Source organism: Tenrec ecaudatus, chromosome 7, assembly GCF_050624435.1.
Source record: "Tenrec ecaudatus isolate mTenEca1 chromosome 7, mTenEca1.hap1, whole genome shotgun sequence".
Lineage (NCBI taxonomy): Eukaryota > Metazoa > Chordata > Mammalia > Afrosoricida > Tenrecidae > Tenrec > Tenrec ecaudatus.
In genome coordinates, this window is record NC_134536.1 from 115,784,189 (window position 1) to 115,799,077 (window position 14,889).

At 37.4% G+C, this 14,889-nt stretch overlaps 1 protein-coding gene across 1 annotated transcript in view; it reads right to left on the reverse strand.

Moving 5' to 3' along the window:
- Positions 1 to 13,420: 13,420 nt before the first annotated feature.
- Positions 13,421 to 14,889, reverse strand: part of GFRAL (GDNF family receptor alpha like) — a 94,781-nt gene continuing 93,312 nt past the window's right edge. The window contains exon 9 of the mRNA XM_075553767.1: positions 13,421 to 13,493. Coding sequence (XP_075409882.1) covers positions 13,421 to 13,493 — 73 coding nt within the window. The remainder of the gene's footprint in view (positions 13,494 to 14,889) is intronic.

Sequence of the window (14,889 nt, forward strand, 5' to 3'; positions counted from 1 at the left end):
GGTCTTAGGGTCACAGACACTGAAGGGGGAGAGGGCATGATGGCACCTTCGATGGTTACTCAGAGGCTAGGAAACTCCAGTTACTACTCACTAAAGTAGGATATAGCACATTGTCTTCCTAACGATGTTATGCCAGTTGACCTTGATGTCTCCTAAAAGATGGCACTGAGTCCTTAGACTTAGTTTATGTTGACATATCTAAACCAATTACATGGTTTTGGCTTAACTCATGAACTGGAAACACACATTAAAGAATAATATCAGTACTTGGATTTCGTGTTATTACTGTCATTATTATAATACAGAATATTGACTGTGTTTCTTAGGAAGAACTGAAATGTATGTGTTCCCACAAAATGGAAATTTGGCAAGGGGATCATTCCTTGAACTTGCTGATCTAAATGGTCTATTTCTAGAAGGTCATGTCTCAAAATATAGTAACTCAGGAAAGGGAAATCCATTTGGTTGGATCAACAATTTTAAGTGAAATAAATATAGTTTGGTATTTCAGATTATCTATAGATACTACTCATATTTCTAGGATCAGCTAAGTATTTTTAAAAGATGTTTTAATATTTCCAACAAATAGAAAATCTGTCAAGCAACTTATTATGTTCACTAGTTTAAAAAGTCACATCGGTGAAGAAATTGCAAATAAAATACTTTGCTATTTATATGAAGTTTGCAAGATTGATATTTTGAAGTACAGAGGCCAGTCTTTTGACAAAGCTGCCAATATATCAGTGTTATAAAGACATTCAACAGAAAATTTTGGAATGTAATGAATTTGCATTTCCATAACATGTGCTTCACATTCACTTAATCTTGTAGGCTATAGAGTAGTAGATTTTTGTCCAAACTCAAGTTTTGTTTTCTTTTTACTCTTCATTTACTCTGAATATGTTTTACCATCTCTACACACTGAAAGGCAAAGAACACTGGTGCTGGTGTGAATTTGAAACTGGCTTCTCACTGCAAGACTGGCTGCCCAAGCCCACTCTTCAGTCTTCGGGAGAAGGATGAGGCTGTTTGCCCCCGTGCAGATAGTTAGTCTTGGAAATGCTACAATATATAGTCATTATGAGTCAAAATCAATTAGATGGCAATGGCTTTACTCACTGGTAAGCAGTTCTTAAAACATAGGTCAGCAATAAGAAAGTATTAAAAATCCTTATAAACAGATGTTGGGAGTTCATGCTGCACTGTGAAGTACAATTTTGAAATCAAATACTCAGATTTTAGATCATTTAAAAATATTTTGAAGACGATAGACATACGGAGATAGAAAAAGAGAAGCTAACATTTTAAAAATGCATTTATTTCTATCAATCTTTAACAAGATTTTGTGTCATTTACAAAAATATTTTGAAAATTATGAAAACATAGCAAAAATACTGTCAAATGTTTTCTAATGCAAAAACATTGGAAACAAGCAAGTAAATGATTTAAGTAAAAAGGAAGTATTGTGTGCCAGAGATCAGTTTTACAGACAAATATGACATAAAAAGGACAAACATATTATTTCCAAAAATGGCAGCTCTCTCAGAAATTACTTTTTCTTAAACAACATGAATATACCTCATGAAGAGCGCATGCAGGCATCCAGGAAAATGTAGCAAACCTATCCCAGTGACTTAAATGCAAAATTGAATGGAGAGGTGCAGCGATTTTATTCTTGCACGGAAAGTTACAGATGCAGGGAGGACAAAATCTACCCATGTGTTGTTTGGTATTGTTGTTATTAGGTGCCTGTGAGCTGGTTCCAACTCCTAGCGACCCCACGTGCAGTGGAATAAAACACTCCCCAGCCTGCCTTATCCTCACAACTGTGATCCTTGCGGTCACTATTGCAGTCACTGTGTCAGCCCCCTTCATAGAGCTCCCTTCTCTTTCTTTCACTCTCCTCTTTTCCCAGAGACCGGTCTCCTGCTGGTATGGATCATTCCATAATAGAAGGTAATCCACAATGCATATTTCCCAAAGTGGGAACTGACTTATGAATATTCCTAATGTTAATAATCACAAAATGCACAACACAATACTCAGTTTGTCCGCCGAAAGACTGAAACACACTCTGTAGACAACAGTAATTTAAGAAAGACTCCATTTGTTATCCTCATGATGTATGGGAGGACATACTGTTCACCAGTTTAATTCTAAGAAAACCATCAGAGAACTAGAAAGAATAATGAATCCAAAGAAGTACTTTAATTACAAAAACATGTAAAATATATCAAAACTATAGTAGTTTACTGTAATTTGTTTGCAGATTATTAAATTTACTTTCATGACTTCATTTGTTTACAATTATAGTATTCATTATGAAATAAATGTGAAAATTAAAGTATGAATCATAACAAAATGGTGAAATTCAAGCTTTTGTTATTGGAGATTTTACATTGATTTCAGAAACAGCTAAGTTCATCTACTCAGATATGGAACATTCTTTTTGTAGAATCTGCGGTATTTAGTAAAAATCTTAGTACCCGACATGCACTTAAATCTTATAGTCCAGTTCATCTCACCTCACTAAATGCGATACTCACTCTCTAGTTCAATTGCTCAAATTAGAGTTATATTTACAAAGACATTTACTTAGAGGTAAGGTAAACAAATACACAAATATAAACCTGTGCGTGTCTAACTCACGTTTCCCATTTGAATGCACGAGTAAACCGAGGAGGGCCACCATAGATGACCAGTGCTTGGGATCATCACAAGCTTTAATCTCGCCCCTGCATTTTGTAGACAAATTAGCACAATCATATGCCTTACATCTGACAACTTTACAATTTCTTTTAAGTTTTATGACATGGAGTATCTATATTTAAACCTGACAATCTTGACACACTAAAACCTTAAGCTGTTGTTTTTTTAAGGCAGAGTTTCATCTTTTTTTGAAAGCTAAGATTGTAGGCACCTTTCAGCATTATAACCCCCTGAGTATAGCTATATTTATTATAAATAATTTGCCTGCAGAGAGGGCTTTGGATACTCTAACCCCCCCTATCCTACATTCTAGGGTGCAAGCAGTGTGGTCTGAATAGACACTGAAGTCTCAAAGAGGCACTTAGGAAACAACTTGAGAAATTAAAGTGCCGTAAATCATTGCGGCCCAGATGGTATTCATCTCAAAGTGTTCCAGGGAGAGCACACTGTGAAACAGCAGACCAGCTAGACCAGGACGTGGACAAATAGCAATGTTTGTTCCAAAGGGCGCATGCTAATTTGGCCTTGCCTTTAAAGCAGCCAAGCCTTCTTTGGGGTCATCAAGCACCTGGGGTGTTATCCTGCAGTGTGGAGTGCTCACCATTGTGGCTGCCCCAGGAAATGCAAGAAAACAGTAGTTTACTCATTCACTGTAATGGTGCCTGGCGAGGAAAGTGATGCCTGTTTCAGTAACCCCCGAAGTTTGCTTCGCAGGACTCTCCCGTAAGTTAAAAGGAGGAAGAGATGTCTGCCACAACCGGAGAGGAACCACAGAGCCTTCCTTCTGCGCTACATTCTCCTCAGGAGGCTGTGCTGATTCACCGACTGTGGCCCAGCTGTTGCCACTCTGCTGGCCGCTAGCTCGCCGCAAGGAGGCCAGTGGGCTTTATGGAAAAGATTTTATGGAGGGAAAGTGGCTGACAGCTGAGACGGACTACCCTAGAGGGAAGTGCTTCAATGATCAACTTCCGAGGGCAGGTCAGTGACTTATGTTGCCTGGAGACCTAGTGACACTTCCCCACAATGCTTTTTGTTCTTTGTTCAAAAGCACATGGGAAGCTCAGGTGGTAAATAGGATTGCTCATCTGGGAAGGGAGGGATGTAAGGAGGATACTGGGATACTAGAAAACTCCAATTTTATGATGCAGCTAGGAGCTCACTTAGCAGTGCCAGATTCAATGGTTCCGGTTGACTCCCTGGTACCTCCCTGCTCTGTCAGAACAGAGAGTCCTAACAATCCCAAACTGAAATCATTTCAGTGCTACCAGTCAGCAAACCGTCAGGAAACAGGAGCCCCCCTCAAGGTAACATAATTGGAAGTTAGCCAACTTAGATGATGCTTAGAGAGCGTGATATGGAGAGTCTTTGTACAGGTGTGAGTGATTGTAGGACAAGGCAGTGAGGAGTGCAGTAATTTGGATTAGTAACAGTGGCTAGAGCCACTAATCCTGAAGGGAGAGGAGATGCTGAATGGAATCTAGAACGAGGAGTCATGCAGAAATGACCACACCGACCGAAACAGTGACTTTCTGCCAAGGGACATTGCCAACCCAACAAGCCTTTCAAGGAGGAAGACAAGAATAAACTATCGATCATGAAATATATTTCCTGACAGTGTTCACTATTAGCTGGACCTAATTGTAAGAAAAACAAACAAACAATCAAACAAGCAAACCCACAAGGGAAACTAGTTTCACACAGGCCAGCCTCCTGGGATTGTAGAGCTGGGTAAAGAGACACAAAAAGATCAGACATCATTAGCATGTTTTCATTCTTCATTCCATATCTAACCCCCCAAAAGACCCAGTTTTCTAAACTGCTGTTTTGTGCCATAGAGTTGGCTTCTACGCAGAGAAACTTCATGTGACAGGTTATGGCTGCCCCACAGGGATGTCTAGGTTATACTTTTTTTTCTGAAATGGATTACCAAGTCTTTTCCCCAAAGCTGCAAAGTGGTTTTGAACAGGATACTATTGGTTGGTGGTCTACCAGTTAACTCTTGTGCTATCCGGGCTCCTAGTTTAGTTTTCTAAAAAGTGCCATGATTCATCCAATCTCATACATAAGAAACCTATTGCTGTGAATATGGAACCCTGGTGCTGTAGTGGTTTGGGATTTGGCTGGGATCTGCAGGGTTGGCAGTTCAAAATCACCAGCAGCTCTACCGGAGAATGACTGGGTCTTCTATTCTTGTACACAGTGATAGTCTCAGAAACCCAGAAGGTGTCACTATGAGTCAGCATTGACTCAATGGCCGTGAGTTTGAGTTGTCTTGCTATGAACTTGACCATCTTTAACATTTTGTGAGTCTCTTTTGCCAAATCACTGCCTGTTTAACAAATAAAATATTTACCAAGTACATTGATTCTCTTTCAAAATGCTGCTTCTCTTCACATTACTATCCAGTCCGTTTATTTCCTGAAAGCACTAATCATTTTTGTAAATTATTTTGATTACATTTTAATATATCAAGTTCCAAGAGGACTTTGTTCTGAATTCTATCTCCAGTAATTATTACTGTGACTGTGACACAATATGTGCTCAGTACAAAAGTAACGAGCACACGAATTAACGCATGCTCTCATGACTTCTTACTTGAACATGGCAATGCATGTTTAAGCAGGCCACGTGACATGTCTTAGCTCTTCTATCCCGTTATTTACATTTTATAGCATTTGTCTAATTCATAAGCATTATTTCTACTTCTTTGATGATACTTAATAGCTTTTTAAATGTATTAAGTAATTGATTGAATGGCTAGTTGTTGAACAAATACTATATGCTGTGGAGGGGAAAACACAGGAGCTAAGAGCCATAGGCTAAGGACAAGCACTGAGTGGTATAAAAAGATGGCATTAACCATGAACCAGTGAAGAGAATGTTAGGAAAAGCTTGCCAAAAGTTGTAACATTCAGGTGACACCTGAAGTGTGAGTAGGGGTCAGCTAGGTGAAACAAGAGAGTTTTAAATGTTTGGGGCAAAAAGAATATAAATAAAATCTAGAGGTAAATTTAAATCTAGCCTCAGAGAAACTGAAGGAAAGAGAGTGATAACATATAAGGGTAACCACATGAGGGTATAGAGTGTGGATATGTATACACGTCATAACATGCACCGCATATACATCATATCTAAATCAGTTACATGAATTAGTTGTCTTTCTTAGATCCACAATCAATACCCATGGGAGCAGCAGTCAAGAGATGAAAAGCTGCATAAGACTTCTTCAGAGCATTGAAAAGCCAGGATGTTACTTTGAGGACTAAGGTGCACCTGACTCAAGCCATGGTATTTTCAATTGCCTCATATGCATGTTCAAGGGAGTCTAAAGAATTGATGTTATTGAATTGTGGTGCTGGTGTAGATTATCGAAAGTCTTTTAGTCTGCCGAAAGCACCAACAAATGTGCTTTCTTGGAAGAAGTATGACCAGAGTGCTCTGTGGAGGCAAAGGTTGCAGGACCTCACCTCACGTACTTTGGACCTGACAGGAGAGACCAGTGCTCCCTCCGGAAAGGACATCATGTTTGGTGAAGTGGAGGGTCAATGAAGGAGGGTAGGCCCTCAAGGAGGTGGATTGCCCACGTGGCTGCAAAGATGGGATCAACATTGGGAACAATTGCGAGGATGGTGCGGGCCTGGACCATATTGATTCTATTTTGCATAAGGTTGCTATGGGTGGAAACGGACTTGATGGCACCCATCAACAACAACAATTAATTAATTTCACCATTTTATGCAACCATCAGAAATATCTGCCTCTAAACATTTAAATGACTTTTAACAAATGCTTAGTGCTCCGCACATCTTCAGTAATTACTAGCTCCTTTCCCTGTTTCCTTGCCTGACAACCACTACCTATACATGTTCTCCATACATGTCCTTGTTCAGTATATTGTATGTAAATGGCTTGTGTAAAAACTCTCCTCTTGTCACTGACATATTTCACTCACTACATTGAAAACTTAATTTTCATGTTTCATCTACATTATATTATATATCATATATTAATTTTCCTTGATGGTAGAGTAATACTCATTGACTATAAGTACCATATTTTATTTATACATTAATAAACTGATGGACATATGAGGAGTTATTTTCACCATTTGACTTTTATAAATAGTCGATAAACATTAGGATATAAGGATGTGTTTTTGCTTCTGCTTTCAGTACTTTTCAGCATATTCCTAGCAGTAAAGTCACTGGACTCAGTGGTAATTCTTTTTCCAAGTGTTTGAGAAATCTACTAAATATTTTCTATAGCGACTGTACTATTTTATAGTCCTATCAGTGAAGGATAAATGTGTCGATCACTTCATATTCTTGCCAGCACCTATTGTTTTCTTCTTCTCTTTCTTTTGGTTATAACTGCAATCATTTTATTTGGAATGAGGTGGTATCACATTGTAGTTTGAATATGCATTTCCCTAAAGGGTAAAGAAGGAGTCCTGGTGGCACAGTGGGGTACTATTTGGTCACTATGGCTCAAAATGAATTCAATAAGATTTTATTTTTGGTTGAATGAATAGCTATGGAAATGGAACAACTCTGGGGAAATGCATATTCAATTCATTTGTCTATTGAAAAAAAACACATTTTTTGCGTTGGGTTATTAAGTGGTGGGATTCTTTATATTTTTGGCTACTAAACCCTTACCCAAAGAAATAATAATGCATTCAAATTATGCTGCTAGCATAGAATATTGAAAGCACAATGGGTTTCCCTAAAGATAAATTTATGAGTCTTGGAAGAAGTATAGCCGGAATGCTCTTTAGTGGCAAGGACAGGGATATTTTGTCTCATGTACTTTGGACATGTTAGGGCAGACCACTTTTGGGGGAAGGTCACAGTGCTTGGTATAGTAGAAGAACAGCAACAAAGAGAAAGGTCTTTAACAGGATGCCTTGCGACAGTGACTACATCAAGGAGCTCCAACATAAGAACGATTGTGAGGACGGTGCAAGGTCAGGCGGTGTTTCCTTCTGTTGCCCGTGGGTCACCGTGAGTCAGCACGAACTCCACGGTACCTACAGACTGACAGCGAACTCTTGTCAGCTGTATGATTCCCTCAGTTTCCTCTTGACCTTATTAGTTGTTTCTGATGTTGTTGACAAAGTTTTGTTTTTAATATTGGTCATCCCAGTTATATCCCTTATGGATATAGCTGCAAGAATTTTAGGAAAATCAAATACACAACAACATCAAAAGGGTTATATACTGGAATCAGGAGGGATTTATTATAGCAATGGAAAGAATTCAGCAATTTAAAATTAACCCATAAAATATACCATATTACTAGGACAATAATAAAGTAATATACCATATTAATAGGACAATAAAAAAGAACCACATGTTTATCTCAATCAATCCAGAGAAGGCATTTATCAAAATACAACAATATTTCCTGATATAAAATTCAACAGGCTAGGAAGTGAAAGTTAATTCCTCAATATTATAATAAGCATTTCTGAAAAACTAACATGAACTATCTTGCTCAATGGAAAAAGACTAATCAATTTCCCCTTCAAATTAGGAGCAGAAGAAGGATGCTGCTCTTGCACCTAATATTCAATAGGGGGCTGGAAGTTTTAGCCAAAGGAACTAAGCAAGAAAAAGAAATGAAAGCTATCCCAATTGAAATAAAAGGAGAAAATGGTTCATTTTTGCAGATGATGTGAGCCCATTAAAGAAAGAAGAAAATGACTAAAGCCAATATTCATATTCAGCAACATGAGAAGATAGAGGTAAACACACAAAATCCTGTTGGATTTTTCTACATTGGTAATGAAAATAAAATTGAGAAAACAATACAACTACAATATCACTTGAAGTAATTAGGTACCTCAGAATAACTTTTTATAATCATTTCATTGATTAATTTATACAACATTTATCACAACCGTACATCCATCGTCTCAAGCACATTTGTGCATATGTTGCCATCATCATTTTTCAATGCATTTTTCTTTGTACTTGAGACCTTGGTATCAGCTCCTCATTTTCCCCTCATCCTCCTCCCTCCCTTCCTCATGATCCCTTGATAATTTATAAATTATTATTTTTCATGTCCCGCACTCTCCAATGTGTTCCTTTACCCCCTTGTCTGTCGTCCATCCCCCTGGGAGGGGGTTATAGGTAGGTCATTGCGATCTGTTCCCCCTCTCTCCCCTCAGCTTCCCCTTCCCCTCCTGGTATGGCTAATTTCAATATTGGTCCTGAGGAGTTTATCTGTCCTAGATTCCCTGTGTTTCTAGCTCTTATCTCTACCCATGTACATGCTCTGTTCTAGCCAGATTTGTAACGTAGAATTCGGGTCATGATAGTGGATAGGCAGGAAGCATTAAAGACCCAGAGGAAAGCTATATGTTTCATCAGTGCTCTACTGCACCCTGACTAGCCCATCTTCTCCCCACAACCCTTCTGTAAAGGGATGTCCAATTGCTTACAAACAAACTTTGGAACGCCACTGTGCACTTTCCCGCCTCATTCACATTATGATTTTTTGTTCTGGGTCTTGTATGCCTGAGACCTGATCCCATCGGCACCTCATGATCACATGGGTTGGTGTGCTTCTACCATGTGGGCTTAATTGTTTCTTAGCTAGATGGCCACTTGTTCAAGCCTTGAAGACACCAGATGCTATATCTTTTGATAGCCAGGCACCATCAACTTTCTTCAGCACATTAGCTTATGCACCCACTTTGTCGTCATAGATCTTAATGGGAAGGTGAGCATCTCAGAGTGCTGGATTTTTAGAACAAAGTGTTCTTGTGTTGAGGGGGTAATTGAATCGAGGCCCAATGTCCACCTCTCATAATAAATTTAACTAGTTAAATGAAAGATTTATATTCAGAAAACTATAGATTACTGCTAAAAGAAGCTAAGGGAAAATGAAATAAATAAGACATTCTGTCCTCCGACCTTAGAAGTTTCATTATTGTTCAGGTGTCAATTTTTCCTAAAACAATCTTTGGAATCAAGGCAATACCTATATCAATTTCAATATCTGTCTTGGCAGAAATGGAAACACCCACCTTCAAGTGGAACTCAAATGATCTTGCAAAAGTAGAACAGAGTAGGGTCACTAACACCTCCCAATCTCAAAACATACTTGAAGGATATATACATCAAAATAGTCTGATACTGTTAATAATGACAGACTTGTTGACTAATGGAATATAAATGAGATGCTAAAATAAGCCTACACATCTATGGTTAATGGGGAAAGAATAGAGTTACTGTAATAAACATTGAGAAGCATTGGTGCTGGTGCAGTGTTTAAGCACTCAGCTGCTAAGAAGTGAAGCTTTTTACTTTTGATTTTTAGCCAGCAACTGTACAGGAAAAAAAATCTTAGAGGTAAGCTCCAGCAAATATCACAGCCTAGAAACGATATGGGTCAATTCTATTAAGTTTTACGGGGTTGCTGTAAGTTGAAATTGACTTGTTGGCACCCATCAACACCAATACATTGTTCAGGAAGAACTCATTTTCTGCGTGGAATAAAATAAATCTGGATCCAGACCTCTCACTGTATATGAAAATCAACTCAAAATAGATTAAAGACCTAAATGTAAGCAGTGTAGCCATAAAACTCTTCAAAGAAAACAAAACAATAATGACTCAAGACACAGCATCCATTAGCCATGGTTATAATGTCTTGTCTCTTATGATAATTAGGTTTTGTATCAAGTTCCTGGATCAGAGTCCTCAATGGTTTGACAAAGAAGGCCTAGAATTTTCACACAGTGTGACATAACATGATGTAATCCACTTCACCAGGAGATCTGTGAGCATCCAGTCAATTGTCAAAATATCAGATCACAGCCTGAAGCAAGTGAAAGGAAGTGTCCTCAGCGATAGAACTTAGTTCCGACCTGCGGAAAATTTTACTTCCTGTTTGCTGGGACTGGGTCCTGCCTTTGGCTCAGTGACCTCAGGTTCTTTGGACTTGAGCCAATGGCCTGTTGTATTGCTGGATGATTCGGGAACTCATCTGACCTACCATCTGACTTGCTGATATTAGATTTATGCACTTATGCAGCCACCAACTAAGCAGTGGTGTCCCCGAAGATCGTGGGTTCATCAGCCTTCAAAGCGACCCAAGTCAGAAGCAGGCTCCCACTTCAACATCTGAACCCCAAACTAGAAATCTTTCTACCTAGATTCAGACTAGCCTGTATCCACAACTGTGCCAGCAATTGGACTGATATAGTTTTTCTCTATATAGAGATATATGTGTCAATTGTTTTGCTTTTCTGGAGAATCCAGCCTAAGACAACTCCTTAACCTAGTGTTTAAGACTCTTTAGCATTCCTGTCCTGATGTTTGTAAGTGTTATGCCCTGCAAAATGTGGGTTCCCAGCTCTGTCGAGTTCCATACGATCTTAAAGCTCATTCTCCTTCTGCAATTCTGCAGAGAATGGACTAATTACATTTACTGAGCCAAGAGGGAGATTGATTTTAATAAGAGAAGTCTTTGATTTTGTATTTGTCCCTCTCTTCTTTATGAAAATAAACTTGACTTCTTTCCTCCGATTCTCTATGAGAAAGTTTGTGTTTTCCCAGTATCAGCAGATCTAAATGAATGGCAGCGGTTTAGAGGAAGCAATACACGCATACTTTTCACATAATTCTCCGGACAGCCACTTGAACTTACAGAACTCCTTGAAAGAATGAGACCAAGGACTCATGGATTGTTCTATCCTGCTTAAAGGAAGTCTGATGTCTGTGCCAATGAGTAAGCAGAATGAAAACATGACTCCAATTCAACTTAATGTAGGGATTCAGGCCGAAGCACAGCAAACAATAGATATGAGATACAATTTCCAAAAGTAATTTGAACTCTTATTATAACTATGGCACCTATTGTAACTGAGCCACTAATTCTGCCAATTAATGGAGCCTTCAGAATGCTCTCCTCAGTTTTTCAAACATATAATTCAACAGCTTCACTAGCTAATATAATATCATGATTTTTCCGAGCAATGACTACTATATCATTTTGAGCAGTTGGAAAGTGCATGTTTATTAAAATTTTAACTAAAATGATCTGTTACAGGTTGTCCTAATCATAATTGTATCTTGATGTCAAATCAGGCCAAATATAGAAAGTAACATGGAGAATGATACTGTTTTTATTGCAGACATCTATTATAATATATCATTCTTTAATTACATATTGATTTATGTACAGCCAGTCGAATTCACCAGCTTTACAATTTATGAAATAAAGACTTGGGGAAAAATAAAAATATTCAAATTATAAAAATCTAAAGATATTTTAATTTTTAAGACTAATCATCTAACCAAGTATATTTAGTAACTTAAAACCAGTAATAAATATTTAGTGCTATGAAATTATATAAGTAAACATCTCTCCCGTATTCTCAGCTTTCAACCTAGAGCCTCTGACATCAGTGGTAATGTCCCTCATGCCATTCCTCTCTTGAATCTGGCTTGAATTTCTAGCAGCTCTCTTGAAGTATTGGTGTAACCCTTGTTGAATTACATTCAGAAAAATTATAGTTGCATATGATATTATTCAATAATTTCTACATTCTGTCAGGTCACCTCTTTTTGAATGGGCTCCAAAATCTCTTCCAGTGAGCTACCTTTCAACGAACTCCCTCCCTTGGGATCTTTCTTTCAACTACCTTGGCTCCGGTGATGGAGTGTTTTCATTTCCTAATCAACTTGATGATCCATTCCAATTGCATTCTGTCAGTTAACGGAGCCTTGTTTTGCATTAATGCCTTCAGTGAAACTTGGACATGTTCCTAAGTACCATCAATTCTTGATCATGTGCTACTTCGTGAAATGACTGAATATTGGCCACTTCTTTTGATACAATGAATCTGAGTATTCCATCTTCTTTCGATGCTTCCTGCATTGTTGAATATTTTGCCCATAAAACCAACCAAACAACCAACCAACCTACCAAACAAACAAAATTCAAACTCATGGTTATCCAGTCAATGGCAATGCATAATGATCCCATAGAATCCCATATTACTACTTGAATTTTTTCTTCATTTTTTTCAGCTTGAGATACATGGAGCATATTCCTTTTTTGTTCTCTAATCTCAGGTGTTTGTACATTTTACTATGGTAGTTTACTTTGTCTTCACAGTCTGCTTTTGAAACTTCTGTTCAGCTCTTTGTAATTCATCATTTCTTCCATTGGTTTTAACTATTCTATGTACAAAAGCAAGTTTCAGAGTTTCTTTGGACATTCATGTTGATATTTTCTCTTTCTTGTCTTGTTAATAACATTTTGTCTTCTTTATATATGATGTTCTCATGTCATCACATTGCTCATTTTAGCAAGTTAATGTAATATCATAAATTTATCGGAAAAATTCCTGTTAACTAAATATGCCAAATTATAATGCAGCTAATTAATACTACATGGATTCATATTTCTAGTAAAGCTAATCCTATAAAATATAATATGAAATGATGTACTTTGTCACAGGGGACACTTTAACTCTACACCAATATCATATCTATAACATTGTATATTTTTACTTAAACATATCTATAAAATCTAAAATCATTATGCAATGTTATTATATTGTACTTACATTTCTATAGTTAATGAAACAGTATCACTAAGTCCATTCTAACATTGTTATTGATGAAAGCATATCTATAAACTAGGCATAATTTTTTCCTTAAAGAATATGATTGATAATAAGCCATGACTTTCAGTGAATCATGAGGCTTCCAGGTCTTTGGATTGGTGAAGGACTTCTTGTTTGACTGGGTATCCTGCAGGTTCTATATAAAAGTAAAAGTAAACATTAATGGTAGGGCATTTTAATGATTTTACAAACATCTTTGCTGCTTACATTTTTGAAGGAGTTAATATAAACTCTGTCTCTTGAGAGGTGGGGGAGGAGATTAGTTTCTGAAAGTGAAATCGCAATAGTAGAATAATTCCTGATCTTTGCAAGGACAATTATATATGTAAATGTGCCTTCCAGGTAGTAATCATTTTCAAGGTTGAAAATTGAGAGAGGGATCCCCTTTTATTCTCAAACTATTGGTCTCACTACAAACATCATAAAAGATCTGAGGTTTTTTTAATTTCGTATAAAATCCAACAATGTAAAACTCTGAAACTTCACTCAGAGAGTAGTGACATATGCCAGGCTTGAGCACCAGAAAATAACAGCAAATTTCCCACTAGGAAGGCATTATTTATCCTGTGGCTTGGGAGTAAAACACTTCTGTCATTAATGATGCTTTTGCTGTGTTTTCTTTTGTTTTTGTTGTTTTCCCTCTGTGCCAACTTTTTCGTTGTTTACAGAATTTTGAGTCTATAGTTTTCAATCTATTGTGACCAATTTTAAAGAGGATGAAACCTAATTGTAATTGTCTGTAATGTACTTGAGGGTATGAATGATCGCCTTTTGGATACATACTACAGTGCATTCAAGATGATCATCTATCATAATAACACTTCTACTGTCATCTTCAAGTGATGCGCCTTTATGTGCTGGAGAGTTAGGAAGTGAGAAAATCTTAACACGCAGGGGTGATGAATGACCTAAAACTTTTCCCCATTCACTGTGTTCCACATCTATGTTTAAGATTCACCAGCTTGTGTGTGGCAGGTGTAAACTTTACACATTGTGTGAGTAAAATAATTGAGAGATTTGTGCTAGACCAGAGAACAATCTGTGTTCTGAAACAATAATTGTGATGAAATATATAGGCAGACACAGTAAATGAAGAGGTTCATAATATTTTACCAAATAAAGCAAAATTTAACCAATTCCTTCTTAGAGACATACTAATTTTTTGGCCTTTAAATGAGCATGTTGACGCTCATGAACAATCTTTTCATTCAAATATAACCTCAGGGCATGGGAATTTTTATGGAATAAATGTTGGGAATTAACAAATTAAACATTCAGAGAGTTTGTTCCAACAAATACTACACTTGCATTTAAAGTGTTTTCATGCCCTTGGGTGGTACGCACACTTCAGATATGTCTTATGCTTCTTAACCTTCTGCTTTCACTCTATCTCCTTGCTTGTCAAAGTCTTTTAGTTTAACATTTTTTGCATCGTATAGTTTACTGAGTCTTTAAGTTCTGTGAAATAAGAGATCTATCTAGTACCTCTGTTCCTTTCTAGGCAAAATATTACAGGTAAATATGTTCATGTG